Raw genomic sequence first — 15,808 nt, forward strand, 5'->3', positions numbered from 1 at the left:
GTAACCTGACTGAAAAATGGGCAAAGGACCTAAGTATGGTCATGCGTTGCTAAACGGCAGAATTTTTCATCATGCAAACATCATGGAGTACACTTAGATAAAGTTAGAGGGCATAGCCTACTGCACACCTAGTTTGTATGGTGCAGCCTATTGCTCCTAGGCTACAAATCTGTTCAGCATCGTACTGTACAAATACTGTAGGGAACTGTGTAACACAATAGTAAGTATTTGTGTGTTTGAAAATATCTACACAGAGGAAAGGTATGGTAAAAATGCAGTATGAAAGATAAAATATGGTACACTTGTATAGGGCACTTACCACCAATGGCATTTGCAGGACTGGGTCACTTCTTTATATCCTTATTCTAGAAGCTATTTTCTGCTTTTGGGGAGAAGCTTAACGTTCTGAAACAGTTTATTAATCAGCGTTTTTCTCTTTAAGATTTTCTTTTACTTTTTAAATTTTTTTGTTAAAAGCTAAGGCACAAACACATTAGCTTAGGCCTTTATAGGGTCGGAATCACCAATATCACTGTGTTCCACTACCACATCTTGCCCACTGGAGGCTCTTCAGTGGTAATAAGATGCATGGAGCTGCCTTCTCCTATGATAACAACACCCTCTTCTGGAACACCTCTGGAAGGACCTGCCTGAGGCTCTTTGTGAGGAGGTGTCACTCTTTTCAGAAATAGGTCCATTGTGGTTTGCTTGGTTTGTTGCTTTTGTTTCCAGCATACATTTGCTTGTTAGAAGGTAATGTACCATGAACATTCCTCTCGGTTAATAAAAACCTTTCAGTGTTGGGATCCATGTTTTTAAAACATTTTAAGGAGCTTGTTGAGGTCTGCAGAAGCTTCTGCTAAACACTTCACTTTGAATTTTCTTGGGGATTCCTTTTCTTCTACCATTTCCTTTTCTCTTGCGTCTTCTTCACCTGTGTTCCTGTTCAGTCCGACAACTCCTCATTGGTCAGTTCCTCATGAAGCAACTCTGGGAGCTCGCTCTCCTGTGTCACCCGCATCCACATACAGGTTTCAGCTGTTTGCCATCTCGACCACAGCCTTGTTGAGTTTTGCAGTCTTCATGCCACTGCATGAAGGCCACAGCATCATAATAGTACAGCATCACTAGGCAATGGGAATTTTTCAGCTTCATTATAATCTTATGGGACATGACTGTAGACATTTTTCTAAAGAAGATATACAAATGACTAACAGGTAAATGAAAAACCAGAATGAGATTTCACCTCACACCTGTTTAGGATGTCTGTTATCAAAAAGGCAAGAGATAACAAATGTTGATGAGAATATGGAGAAATTAGAACCTTTTTACACTGTTGGTATAAATTGGTACAACCATTATGGGAAATAGTATGGAGGTTCCTGAAGAAATTAAATATAGAACTGCCTTATGATCCAGCAGTCCCAGTTTTGGGTATATATTCAAAGGAAATAAAATCAGTACATCAAAGAGATCTGTACTCCTATGTTTATTGCAGCAGCATTCACAGTATAGCCAAGATATGAAAGTGGTCTACCGTGGTATGAATGGACAAAGAGGTAAAACAAACACATATTAGAGTATTACTCAGCCTTAAGAAAGAAGGAAATACTGCCATTTGCAACAAGATGGATGAACTTGGAGGACATTATATTAAGTGAAATATTCCAGACACAGACAAAAACTGTATGGTCTCACTTATATGTGGATTCTAAAAAAAAAAATTGAACTCATAGAAACAGAGTAGAGTGATAGTTGCCAGGGGCAGGGGAGTCGGGGAAATGGGAGAATGTTGGTCAAAGGATTCAAGCCTCAGTTACAAGATGAATAAGTTTTGGGATCAAAAGTACAGCCTGATGACTGCATTTAATAACTCTGTTATGTCCTGGAAATTTATGGAAAGAGTAGATATTAAGCATTTTTACAACAACTAACAAAAAGGGTGACTCTGGGAGGTGATGGATGAGTTCATTAATCCAGTTGTGGTAATCATTTCCAATGTAAAGGAAATCATCACATTGTATACTTTAAATAGATAGTTTTATTTGTCAATGGCACTTCTGTAAGGCTGGGAGAAAAAGTAACCTTTCCTGATTATAGGTCATTTTAAATAATTTCGGTAAACACTAAAATCTGGTTCAGAAGATGCATTGGATGTCTTTCTAAAATTAATTTTATCAGTGTAATATACAGAGTGTCCACAAAGGCAGGAAACCTACTTTAAAGTTATATATGAACAGTATGTTCACATTTTCACATATTTCACATATTTTTCAGCTTCCAGATACCTTTTCAGGCAAAAGGCCTCTAAATTTTTTTAAAAATTATTTTATTGTTGTTCAAATACAGTTGTCTGCATTTAGCCCCCACCCCGCCACCTTGGTTTTGTCCATGTGCCCTTTATAGTTGTTCCTGAAAACCCTTCTCCTCTTCCCCCCCATTATCCCCTCCCACCTCCCCTCTGGTTACTATCAGATTGTTCTTAATTTCAGTTTCTCTGGTTATATTTTGCTTGCTTGTTTTGTTGATTAGGTCCTATTTAAAGGTAAGATCCTATGGTATTTGTCCTGTACCACCAGGCTTATTGCACTTAGCATAATGCTCTTCAGTTCTACCCATCCTGTTGCAAAGGGTAGGAGCTCCTTCTTTGTGCAGCATAGTATTCCATCCTGTAAATGTACCATAGTTTTTTTATCCATTCATTGACCAATGGGCACTTAGGTTGCTTTCAGCACTTGGCTATTGTAAATTTTTGTGTTGCTATGAACACTGGGGTGCATAGGTCCTTCAGATTGGTGTTTCAGGGTTCTTAGGATACAGTCCCAGCAGTCAAATTGCTGGGTCAAAAGGCAGTTAGTTACATTTTTAGTTTTCTGAGGAAATTCCATACTGTCTTCCACAGTGGTTGCACCAGTCCATATTCCCACCAATAGTGCACTATGGTTCCCTTTTCCCCCACATCCTCTCCACTTGTTTGTTGATTTGTTTATAATGGCCATTGTCACCGGTGTGAGTGGTTTCTCACTGTGTTTTTAATGTGCATCTCCCTGATGGCTAGTGAAGCTGAGCATCTTTTCATATGTCTCTGGCTCCTCTGTATGTCCTTCTTAGAGAAGTGTCTGTTCAAGTCTTTTGCCCATTTTTTTATTGGGTTGTTTGTTTTCCTGGAATGGAGTCATGTGAGTTCTTTATATATTTTGGAGATCAAACCCTTGTCCGAGGTATCATTGGCAAATATGTTTTCCTGTATAATTGGTTCTCTTTTCATTTTAATGCCGTTTTCTTTAGTCATGAAGAAGCTTTTTAATTTGATGATATTTCATTTGTTTATTCTTTCCTTTATGTCCCTTGCTCTAGAGGACATATTGGTGAAAATGTTGCTGCATGGAATGTCTGAGATTTTCCTGCCTATGTTTTCCTCTAGGACTTTTATGGTGTCATGGCTTATATTTAAGTCTTTTATCCACCTTGAAATCATTTTTTGTGTATGGTGTAAGTTGGTGACTGAATTTCATTTTTCTGCATGTAGCTGTCCAGCTCTCCCAACACCATTTGTTGAAGAGGATATTTTTACTCCATTTTATGCTTCTGCCCCCTTGTCAAATATCAATTGACTGTAGAGACTTGGGTTTATTTCTGGACTCTCTGTTCTATTCCATTGGTCTATGTGTCTGTTCTTATGCCAGTACCAGGCAGTTTTGATTACCATGGCCTTGTAATACAGTTTGATATCAGGTGTTGCGATCCCTCCTACTTTGTTCTTCTTTCTCAAAATTGCTGCAGCTGTTTGGGGTCATTTATGGTTTCATGTACATTTTTGAAGTGTTTATTCTGTATCTGTGAAATATGTCATTGGTACTTTACTAGGGACTGTGTTGAATCTATAAATTGCTTTGGGTAGTTTGAACATTTTGATTCTGTTAATTTTTCCAATCCATGAACATGGTATATGCTTCCATTTGTTTGTGTCTTCCTTAATTTCTTTCTTCAGTGTTGTGTGGTTTTCTGAGTCTTTCACCTCCTTGGTTAGGTTTATTCCTAGGTTCTTTATTTTTGTTGTTGCTATATCAAATAGGATTTTTTTCCTGGTTTCTGTTTCTGGTATTTCATTGTTGGTATACAAAAATGCATCTGATTTCTGCATATTGACTTTGTATCCTGCTGGTTTTCCAAATTCACTTATTAGGTTGAGTAGTTTTTTGGTGTAGTCCATGGGATTTTCTGTGTATACAACCATGTCATGTGCAAACAATGACAGTTTTGCTTCCTCCTTTCCATTTGGATGCCTTTTATTTGTTTTTCATGTCTGATTGCTGTGGCTAGGACTTCCAATACTATGTTGAATAAGTGTGGTGAAAGTGGACAACCTTGTCTTGTTCCTCATCTTAGTAGGAAAGTTTTTAGTTTTTGCCCATTGAGTATGATGTTGGCTGTAGGTCTCTCATATGTGGCCTTTATTAGACTGAGGAATGCTCCCTGTATTCCCACTTTGCTGAGTGTTTTTATCATAAATGGGTGGTGTACCTTATCAAATGCTTTTTCTGCATCTATTGCTATGATCATGTGATTTTTGTCTTTGCTTTTGTTTATGTAATATATTATGTTTATTGATTTGCAAATATTGTACCATCCTTGCATCCCTGGGATGAATCCCATTTGATCATGGTCTATAATCTTTTTAATGTATTGTTGGATATGGTTTGCCAATATTTTGTTGAAGATTTTAGCATCTATGTTCATCAGTGATACTGGCCTGAAGTTTTCTTTCTTTGTTGTGTCTTTATCTGGTTTTGGGTTTAGGATGATGCTGGCTTCACAAAAAGAGTTTGGGAGTCTTCCATCTTCTTGGATTTTTTGGAATAGTCTGTGAAGGATAGGGGTTAGCCTTTCTTTAAATGCTTTGTAGAATTCTCCTGTGAAACCATCTGGCCCAGGGCTTTTGTGTGTTGGGAGTTTTAAAAATATAGAACACTTCACGAATTTGCATGTCATTCTGTCACAGGGGCCATTCTAATCTCTCTATCATTCCAATTTTAGTATATTTGCTGCTGAAGCAAACACAAAAGGCCTCTAAATTTAAAGCAAAGGGTGCAGTTGTTAATTTTTAGATAGGAAATAAATATGTTGATTTGCCTTGTGTTTGGCTACTTGGCGGTATGTGCTCTGCTGTATTTTGTGTAGGTTGACAGTTGGACACAGTACTTTAGAGTTGGAGTTATGCTTCCCTTGAAGTTATGGATCACTTACAGTCATCAAGCATGCTACTTGAAAATGAAACTAACATAATATTTTTTAAAATTTGAAACTGTATATTCATATAGTTTAAAAAATCAAATAATCATTAAAGGCTTATCACAAAGTAGGGTGGGTTCTCTTCCTCACATACCCCACTCTCCCAGGTGAGATTTCTCCAACCAAAGAGGCAGCTCCTTTCAAATTTTAGCTGTTTATTCTGGCTTCTACTCAAATTCATATTTGTAAATATGTATAAATGCTACCCTTTGAGTTATTAAGTTTAGGTATCATTTATTGACCTCTTATGATACATAAGGGTTAAGGCTCTTGTGTAACCTTTTTCTCTGCTTCTGCTCCCTTATCCTGCCCAATACAGTTATATTACAATTTTTGGATATATTACTATTTGACATTTGCATTATATTATCATATGCAATCAGTTATTTCAAGGTGCACATTGTAGTGTACTATGATTATCTTTCCAATGGACTTTTTGTTTCTTCCTCAAGGTAATACTTGCTTTGCTGTTTTGTGTGTGTGACTGTGGCAGGGCTATGCTCACAGATGTTTTAGCATCTGAATCCCCTCCCACACCCTCAAATGCCTGATTTGTATTGTTTGCACTTGTTTGTATCGTATTGTTTTTTTATTTTAAATTACCAGTGTGAAGTCCTTGAACAAGGTACTAAGAGAAGATGCACTCCAGTGGCTCTCCTGGGCTAGCCCCAGCACACCACTAAACAATCACTCACTCTCACCTGTTAATAGCCCACCCTGAGATTTTAACACAAGTTTGCCTCCTCTTCTGTTACAGTTTTAAAATAATTTCATTTCATAAGAGGACATATTTTCTCTGAATCTCTTTGTTTGAACTTATGAATACAGCTCACCCTGGAACAACATGGGTTTGAACTGCATGGGTCCACTTACACAGGGTTTTTTTTTTTTTTTTTTCAACAAATACTGTATGATGTATTTTCTTTATGATTTTCTTAATAATATTTCCTTTATATTATAAGAATATAGCATATAATACATATTACATACAAAGTATGTGTTAATGGACTGTTTATGTTATTGGTAAGATCAACAGTAGGCTATTCGTAGTTAAGTTTTGGGAGAGCGAAAAGTTATATGTGGATTTTTGACCATGTGGGGATTTGCTGCTCCTAACCCCTGCATTGTTAAAGGGTCAACTATATTAATAGGAATTGGAACTTTCCTGTGTGTATCCTTATACTCACAGAAGGAAGGGTTCTGTCAAGGTATGTAGGGCCCTGTTCAGATCTCTGGGTCTTGGGCATAGAAGACAGAATGAAAGTTCCACAGTCCATGGAGGTGTTTTGCTAGAGGCGGGGCCAGGCTACTGGGGAGTGAGCAGACATCAGGAACCTAGGGCAGTCTCGTGCCAGGTCAGCCCTTGTTAGGTTGACTGTCGGGGTTCTTTTTGATGCCAGTTGCTTGAGCTCACAGTCAGCTGGAGCTCTGCTCCACTTCCCTAACTGGCATGACTACCTATATTTGGCACTTCAGCAGTGCCTGGCCCCTGTGTGCCTAGCGAGCCCTGGACTGGATATTTTGGCCTGCTGTTTTCAGGACCTATTTAGAGAGCTTCCTCGGAAGCTGGGCCCCAGCTCGGAAGCTGGGGAGAAGAGCCTGACGTGGTCTGCAGGCTCTTCTCTCAACCTGGGAGATAGTTGAGTCAGATCAGAGTTCCGGTTTCATACAGAAACCGGTAAGTGAGCCACTCCCATGGGCATCCAAGTTAACTGGGGCACTGCTGTGACAACTGGTATTGGAGTCCTCTGTGGCAATGCCCAGTTTTACTTGACATTCTGGCACCCAATGTGGCCTGGAGATGTGCACTACCATCCTGCTTATAGCTGGTGCTGATCTTGAGCTTAGCAGTGTTTAGAGGTCATTTTTAGGGGTTGCGTTCACTTACTGGTCTAATGGCTTTTCCTTCTCTTGCACTAGTTCATGGGCAAGATCTACAGCCTTCCTTTATGCAATACATCTTATAAAAAGGATTCAAATTTCTTATTCCTAGATGATGTTCCCTTCTTCCCCCAGCCCCCATTGTTGAGGGCCACAACAGACTTTTCCTTTCTTCTCAGAAATATCCTTCCTTATTTCCATGGGAATTTGATAGGGTTGTTAAATGACTTGGCTTAAATCACTATTAGGGTCAAAAGTCCAAATGCAACTTAGATTGTAGTAATTCTGGGCATTATATATATAGTAGCAACATGCTGTCCTTTTGAACTGCCAGAGATAAGTCTTCTTACAAAGTAATTGTGGTTGGCAGCCTGGGCACCAGCAACACCTTTGCTGGCTGTGGCTGCCATGTTGCTTTTTGCAAGGTCCATGGTAATAACAGTAGTTCTAAAGCATAGATGAGAGCAAGTTGTGAAAATAACTTTCTAAAGTAAAGATAAGGAGAAATCTAAAGGAAGGAGCACTGATTGTTACTATCGTGTATCATTGAATACTGCTTCTAGATTTGTGACAAACTCATTTCAGGCTGTGAAACTCGGAACTGATCATTTTAAGAATTGAAGTTTAAGTTTCTCTAGAGCAGTCTGTTCTCATTTGGGTTGCCATGGAACTCTGGGCAGGGTGGAGCTTGTTACAGAAGGAAGCATCTTGCTCCAAAACTACTAAGTTAGAAGCTCCTCCTGAGGTGAGTTTGGTTTGTTATTCTCTGTAAACTTTTGTTCGTTTTTCTTTGGTTTTAGTTAAGTTGCCCTCTGATGTAAAAATTTATAGAATTTCTCCCCTTGTTACATTCACTTCTGCCTGTTTTGTTTTAAATTCTGGGGTAATTAATTGTCCTGACTTGCTTTTCATCTCTGGATCTCTAACTCTGAACTTTTAATTGTTCCAACAGAGCTGAGAAAACAGAAGTCCTCAGTGAAGATCTGTTACAGGTAACAAAATTAAGTTCTTTTGAACTGTTCTGTTTAAAGGCATGTTTAAAAAAAATCCATAGGTAAGAACTAAAGCTTACGTTCTTGTTTTGATTTTGTTTTGTTGTTGTTGTTGTTGTTGTTTTGCCTGAAACAGAATAAAATTGATTAGCATGGTTTGAGCAGGAAAGAACAGCCGTTGAGTTGCTCGGTGATAAAAAGGAGATCTGAAACTTGGGTGTCATGTTGTGAAGTCCAAATGGGGCTAGTCCCACTTTCAAGTACCAGGTGTTGGAGTGGGGGTGGAGGAGGGGCCTGGTTGCCTTGCCAGTTTCTGGCACTGTGGCCTGGTCATGGGTCTTGGGCAGGCTGAGGGACTCTAGTTTACTACTGTGATGGTGCCCTTGATGGGACAGGCCCTGCCAGCTACAGTAGAGGCCCCATTGGCTTTAGCCTAGAGTTTTGACTTCTTGCTCCCTCTTACAGTCTTGTTCCCCGGTTCTGGGCTGAATCGGGTCTTGGGGGACTTAGGGTCTTAGTGACAGTGATTGGATGCATTGGGACCACCGTTGAGGCAATAGGGTAGCCTCAAGGCATTAGCTCCAGCTTTCTTTCCTCTTTGTAGGAAGGGGTGTATCGTGCGCAGGCCCTGAGCCAGGGCCATTCCGCTCCATCCCTCAATAGTTTTCCATAACTTTGGGACAGGGGTTTCTCCCAGAAATCCCTGGACCCTTGATACACATCATTTCCCCCTACCATACTCCAACATAACCCACAGCAAATACTTCAGGAAGGACAAGAGCCTCTTTGGAATAGAGGTTTCTGTTGAGCCTCCTCACCTGTCTCCTTGCCTCTCATTTCCATAACCTGCAGCAGGTGTGCTCCAGTGAGTCCCCAAGGACCAAATACCTGCCCCTGGGTGACTTTCTGCTCTTTCTGTGGAGGAAAGGAGTGTAATTTTTTAAAATGCTGCTTTCACCATATCATGCCATGATATCCTAAATTATGACAGCCATCTGCAGGTAGAATATTTTAAGAACACATTTTTTTTCTTTTTCAGAAGACTAGAAGTTTTTGTTAAGGATTAGAAGGATCCCCCCCTTTAAAGATTTATTAGAGACTCATATTTTCAATTATTTCTTCACTGCTATTTGTCATATATTTAAAACTCATTTTCAGACATTCAGAAATATTGTTTGATCCGGGTAAGCCTTAACTACACTCAGTTTTCACATTAGTATTCTCCTGCCCGCATCCCCCCATCAGTGATAAACATCACTTCATTTACTCCTTGGAGCCTTGAGATGAGGCCAGAGGGCCGAGTTTTCATGGAACACAGGTGGCAGCCATCTGTTCTTGTCCTTTTGCCCAAACATCTGCTGGGGCCTGAAGAGTTTGCCAGTTTCTAGGAACTCCTTATTTTGTGTCACGGACACTTACTCCATGTATACCATAATTGTTACAGATGTTTTCCCGATTTCTGTTGTTTTTGAGAATGTAGAAGGAGAGTAGTGATTTAAAAGTGTGGAGTCTGGTGCCCAGCTACCTGGATTGGAACTCCAGGTTTGCCCTTGCTGGCTTTGTGGCCTCAGGGGTTTACTTAACCTCCCTGTGCCTCAGTTTCCAGTTTTCTACAAGGTAGGTAATAGTTCTATGCCCCTGTAGAGTTGTTGGGGAAGAGGGGGTTAATGAGTTTAACATGGAAAGCACAGAGAATGGAACCCAATACATGGTCAGTGCTAAATGATGATTTGTTTTATTCCCACTCTTACAAGCCACAGAAATGATTTTGTTTCTGTTGTTAAATTTCCCTTAATTGACTCTCTGTTCTCCTGTATCTGTGATTTTCAATCACAGTTAAACTAATTACTAAAATTCTGTGGCACACCAAAAAATATATTTTTTGCCAGTCTGACAAAAAAAAAATAGGTATAATGTTGATTCATTCACACTAGACAGCTATTGTTGTGTTGGCTACTACTACTTTTTATTTGACAGTCTAAGGGAAAAGAGGTCAGTGCCCCTGACTTATAGGTAAAATTCTTGTGGCATACCTGTTGAAAATCACTGTCCTGCATCCTTTCTTAGATCTCCATGAGAGCAGTTTAAGAGACTGTCTTTTTATTTAGCTTGTATGTTGTTTCCTAGGGCAACTGTGATTCCCTGGAGGGCAGGGACCACCATTTATTTCCTAATTCCTTACATAGGGACTTAATAGATATGTGTCCTTTCAACAGATATTAAGTGAATACCCTCCAGTCATGTGCCAGATGGCATTCCAGGCTGTCCAGATCAATCAGTGAGCAGATAGCCCAAGACCTGTGTCCCTATAGGCGTTCCATTCTAGTGGAAATTGGAATAAAAATGAAAGGGGGGGGGCAGTTGTTTGTCCCCCCCCCCCCCCCATGCTTTTATGGCAATGAAGAGAGTGTATTTGTTGTCTAATGTTTTAAAATATGGCCATCCTGAGATTTGGGGAAGCCGATGTGGCATCTGCTCCTAAATATGAATGCGCCAGCTAGACAGGGCCCTGTGATCCGGGCTTCAGTCCGGGCTTGCGTCTGGACTGAAGCTGCTGCTGCCCAGAGGACCTTCTCACTGGGTAAAATATTTTGAGGTAAAAATGAATTCTGCTTTGAATTTGTTGATTTTTCTTTAAAATAGAAAGCATCCCTAGGGGCCTGCTCTCATTCTTAATGAGTCATCAGAGTACACATTTTTGGCATTCCTTCCTATAAAAAGCAGGTCCCTTTGCCATAAACAGCCATAACCCAGCAGTAATATTTTGGGAAGCTAATCATGATGCAGGAGTCCTCTAAGTCAGTGTTTTGTATTGTAGCTACCATTCTGCTTTAGGGGTCTATTTTAAAAAATAAAAACAAAAACTTACCCCTAACCCAATAAGGAATAACTTTGAAAACACTGGTTGGTCCTGAGGTTAGATTGTGGACCATTTATTTTGTTTTTCTGCCTAATGTACTGTGTGAGGAAGGCTGCACTGCCATGTGCAGGAGAGAGCTTCTGAGAGTGCCCTGGGATCTTCCTTCCCTGCAGTGGACCTGAGTCTGGGCCCAGGATATTCATTTGCACCTCTGTAGGTTGCACCTGGCACATTCCTGGTGCTGTGGTATGCAACTGCACTGCCACTGCTCTTTCTCATAGCAAGTTTTAGGTGGGACTCTCCCCTCTCTCTGCAAATAGATTCAGCCTCTATGGGACCTAAAAACTTCAGAGTAAAGGAGGTCTGTGGTTCTCAACCAAAGGTGGTTTTGCCCTCTGAGGGGTTATTTGACATTGTCTGGAGATAGTTTTGGTTGTCACAATTGGTGGCATGGAGTGCTTTTTGTATCCAGTGAGTAGAGGGTAAGAGATGATGCCAAACATACTGTAATGCACAGAACAGTCACGCACAACCCACAGTTATCCAGCCCCAAATGTCAGCAGTGAGAACCCCTAATGTCAGTGAACAGAAACCATTTGCATTTATACCCGAGAGCCAACAAATTTGACTACAGGATGCTTTTACTGCCTAATGTTAGGCACTAACATAAGGGACCAAGTTCATTCTTAAGCCCTGCAAATGGCTCATTGGTCTCTGTTTTGTCAGATCGAACGGCGCCTGGACGCAGTGCGGTCAATGTGCCACCATTCTCACAAGCGGCTGACGGCATGCTTCCAGGGCCAGCATGGTATGGATGCCGAGAGGAGACACGTGAGTATCAGATGTGATTCTGAGTCAGAGATATTGTGTCTTTGAGGGGCTTCTCTCATTTGATCAGCTGGATTTCCCCAAGCAACATCAGCAGATTCACGCTTTATATCCCATTCGTGCTCACAACACCTGCCCTGCCATAACATTCTTTTGTGCTGAAGACATCACTGAGCTGAAAGCCCTGCTCGCTCCAGTGCTTTTGACTCGAGCCACTTGTCATTGATTAGAAAATGGACATGTTGGTTAGGAATCCTTTGATGGCAAAAGGCTGAAGTCTTGTCTGAAATTGACTTAGAAAGTAGAATTTATTGGCTTACTTCTGGAAAAATCCAGAAGTTGGAATGAATTTTAGGTAAGACTTGGTCTAGCATTTCAGTGATGTGACCAGAAGCCCATTGCCTTGCCTTCTCTCACCTTTCCCTTCTTCAGTGTCTGCTTGGCCCCTAAGTCAGCATCCCTCCTTGTTGCAGGTTGGCTGCCAGTAGCTTCCATGGGTGCTCTCTTCCTTGCGTGTATTCCACAGGAGTAGAAAGCTTCTCTTCCAGTGGTTGTCTTAACAGAGTGAGAAACCTTTTTCAATATTGTGTTGTTACCAGGTGTCTCAAAAGGAAGAGCTGCCACACAGATGACCTGTGTTACCCTTTTATAGTTCCTGCAGACATTTATGGGGCATCTCAACAGCTGGGTTATTCTCCCTTGCCTGAGCATTCTGCAGTGTGTATAGCAAAGGGTGGAAGTCTGCATACACTTACAGTCTCAGGAGTGCCTGCTGTAGGTCCCATCCCTCAAAACCAGGCCCAATCCACTGATTCTGCCCCTGCCGCTCCTCCTCCTTTTGCCATGGCTTCTGCCGCCTGCCCTTTGAATATTGTTCCCGAGGGTTCTGTCCTCCTCAGTCTCACAGTCACATTCCTTGGGCCGCCTCCTCTAGTCTCATGGCATCTAACTGATTTCTCCATGCAGGCACTTCTAAACCATTTTCAGCCAAGTAAAGAACTCTCTCTTAGTTATCTGCTTTAGCATGCATAACCAGTTCTTCCTTCGGGGCTGACTCAAATTCCATCCACCCTGTTACACAAGCTAGAAACTTTAGGGTTATTTTATGTCCCCTTTCATCTTATCCTCTCTCTCCTGGAGTGCCTTCATGAGCAAGTCCTGTGATTCTCTGTGAGCACTTTTTGACTTCCTCACCTCCGCTCCAACTCTGCCACCTCACCTTAATGTGAAACCCGATGACCTCTCACTTGGACTGCCACAGGCTCCTCGGGAGTTAAATGTCCTGCCCTAGATTGCCCTCTTTTCAGACTGTCTTCAACCTGATTACCAGAATTGGTCTCCTGGAATACAAATTGATCCTGTCATCCTCCTGCTTAAAAACAAGCAAACAAACAAAAACAAAACTTAGTTGTTCTCAACAGGGAACAGATTACAGTTCTGGAATATTTGGAAATATGCAGAAACATTTCTGGTTGCCATAGACACTGAGGTTCACTACTGAACCCCAGGCATTTGGAAGGTGGGGGACCAAGATGCCAAACATCTGTAGTGTCTGGAAGGACAGTTCTGCACAGGATAGTGACCATAACGCCAGCAGTGTCTACGGGGACATTCCGCTGCCCAGTACCTGGGTTAAAGTCTGAGTTCTTTAGCATGACTTAAGTCCTCGATAATCTGACTGAGTTTTCCCTTACAAGTCTCATTGTCTCTGCTTCCTGTCATTCATGCTATATGCCATTGTTCCTCACACGGTTAGGTATTTGACAAATATTTGTGTTTAGTGAATACATGTGACAGCCAGGCTGTGTCTCAAAACAGACACAGAAGGAACAAGACATACCATGTACAAATGCTGGAGGTATAAAATGAATAACAGGCCACCTCCACCTAGAAGGTGCTCACAGCCTGGTGGGGGAGATATGCACAAATGTATAATTATAAAACAACATGCTAAACAAAATATGCACAAGGTATTTTGAGAGGAACAGGAATGAGCACCTAAGGAGGAGAGAGGTAGTCAGGTGAGGCTTTCTGGAGGAGGTAGTAGTCTAGCTGTAAAGGCAGGAAAGAGTGTCAGGTAATGGGCCTATTCCAGGGAGCCAGGGCAAAGGTTCTCTGGCTCTCCTTTCTAGGTGGTAGTGAGCTTGGGGTTAAGCATACAAGGCTGTATGTCGCCTTCGTTTCTAAAACCTAATGCCTTAGTCTTCCTTTTTTCAAACAAAAGTTCTCAAACAAAATCTCAAACTAAAGTTCCTGAGACAAGGCTCTGAGGAAGTCTGCACTCTGGAAGTCTGCATGTGGGAAGAGTAGTCACCATGGAAATGATAGAGGAGACAACCAGAAGAGGTCTTATAATATGGAGAAAATCACAGCAGTCTCTAAGGCTGTAGGACACATAGGAGGAGACTCCCAAAACCTCACCAGAAACACCCACACATGTGAAGAGGCAAGGACTGAGGACAGAGAGATGGGGCAGATGGCCTTGATGTGGCAGAGCTTATGTTATAGTTCATATCAGATCTGGAAATACTTCTTTTCGTGCAGTTGGCATGCATTTTATAAATTATGACTTTAGAGGTTTTTAAAATGTGTCCTGGTGATAAAAAGCTGTTCTTGCCTAGGAGGCCACGGTGTTCATCTAGGTGATAAAAAGCTGTTCTCTCCACGGTGGAGTTTGATGTTGGTGGACAGTATCTTTGATAATGAGCTCATATGTTAAATAACCAGAATGTCCTTATTTATGGACATTAGAAATATGATTGATGTGGCTTTGGGGTCAGAGCACAGAAACCACAGGCTGTTTATAGCAGGGAGCTGGAATGATACTCATCAAAAAAGACTCCTCTCTTTATGATTTTCCCCCATAGACCTGTAGAGCTCCAGAACTGCACCAGGTATATTTCTCTTGATTATTACATTTACCCTGTATTAAATTCCCTTAGAAAGGATTATCTTCTATTGCGATAAAGTCACACTGCCCATTTTCTCATGTCTTCCAAGCCTAGAAGTGTGGAAGTGGGCAAGGGGGCAAGTGAAGCCTGATACTTATTGAAAATAACTTGGGGAGAGGAGGGATGGGTAAATATAGTAGTTTATTTTTAAATTTCAATGGACTGTTTTGAACATGCTGTACATTTATATGGTCAGACTCCGGAATATACAAAAGGGTCTTTCCCTGTTACCCTCTCCAGAACCACCAGCATTCCTTCAGTAGCCTCTCAGGGGTGTTCTATACAGTACAAGCAAATACAGGTGTGAGTGTGTCAGATGGAGCCCTGTGGAAGCAGGAAAGACAGGTGACATGCCCAAGGTTAAAGCACAAAGCCATAGTGAGGTGCATCCTGTGTCTAATGTGAGTACCTTTTCTAGTAGGAAAAGGCATAGCCGAGTTACATCAGACACTACAACACTGAAAGCACTTTCTGTTAGATCATGGTGGTGTAACCAACACACTTCTTACTTTCCTAATATTCTGAGGTGTGCCATCAGCCAGTGGTGCAAGACTGACTCCGAGGTTCAGGCCACTGGCACTAGGGTCTGGCTCTGCCATCCCTCTCCTGGGTGCCTGGCCATTCCATCTAACCTCCCAGCCTTCAGGTTCCTTGACTATGCAATGAAAACTTAATCAGGTGGTCCTTATGGTCATTTCCAGCTAGAAAAAAAAATCTGTGATAGGAAAATAAGTGACTTTGTGCTTAAAAATCTTAAAGTTTCTTTAGAAATTTAGCTAGTTTTAGATCTGTAGCTAAAGCTTAATCTTTGTGATTACAGCCAATATAAGGATGTGTATTCTAAAAAAAAATAATGTGTATTCTGACAAAAGTTTTTGAAATTGAGCACCTTACTGCATTTATTTGTTGTGACATCAGAGCAAGTCTGTGCCTTGTGTCCATAGTGCCTGAGACATAGTGTGCATCTGTTCATTAATAACAGTAACAGCAACAACAACAACAAA

At 41.2% G+C, this 15,808-nt stretch overlaps 1 protein-coding gene and 1 pseudogene across 5 annotated transcripts in view; one reads left to right on the forward strand and one right to left on the reverse strand.

Annotated features, from left to right (window-relative positions):
• The window catches only part of ARHGAP17 (Rho GTPase activating protein 17), an 88,686-nt gene that overhangs the window by 29,907 nt on the left and 42,971 nt on the right, over positions 1–15,808 (forward strand). For all 5 annotated transcript variants that reach the window (XR_004902126.1, XM_036021370.1, XM_036021368.1 and 2 more), the window contains exons 2-3: positions 8,126–8,165; positions 11,752–11,856. Coding sequence is in view for 4 of the 5 variants with exons in the window: in XM_036021370.1 (XP_035877263.1) it covers positions 8,126–8,165; positions 11,752–11,856 (145 nt within the window). In the remaining variant the exon portion in view is untranslated. The remainder of the gene's footprint in view (positions 1–8,125; positions 8,166–11,751; positions 11,857–15,808) is intronic.
• On the reverse strand, positions 4,958–5,057 carry LOC114513939 (annotated as a pseudogene).

The sequence above is a fragment of the Phyllostomus discolor genome, chromosome 3 (assembly GCF_004126475.2).
Source record: "Phyllostomus discolor isolate MPI-MPIP mPhyDis1 chromosome 3, mPhyDis1.pri.v3, whole genome shotgun sequence".
NCBI classification, from domain to species: Eukaryota; Metazoa; Chordata; class Mammalia; order Chiroptera; family Phyllostomidae; genus Phyllostomus; species Phyllostomus discolor.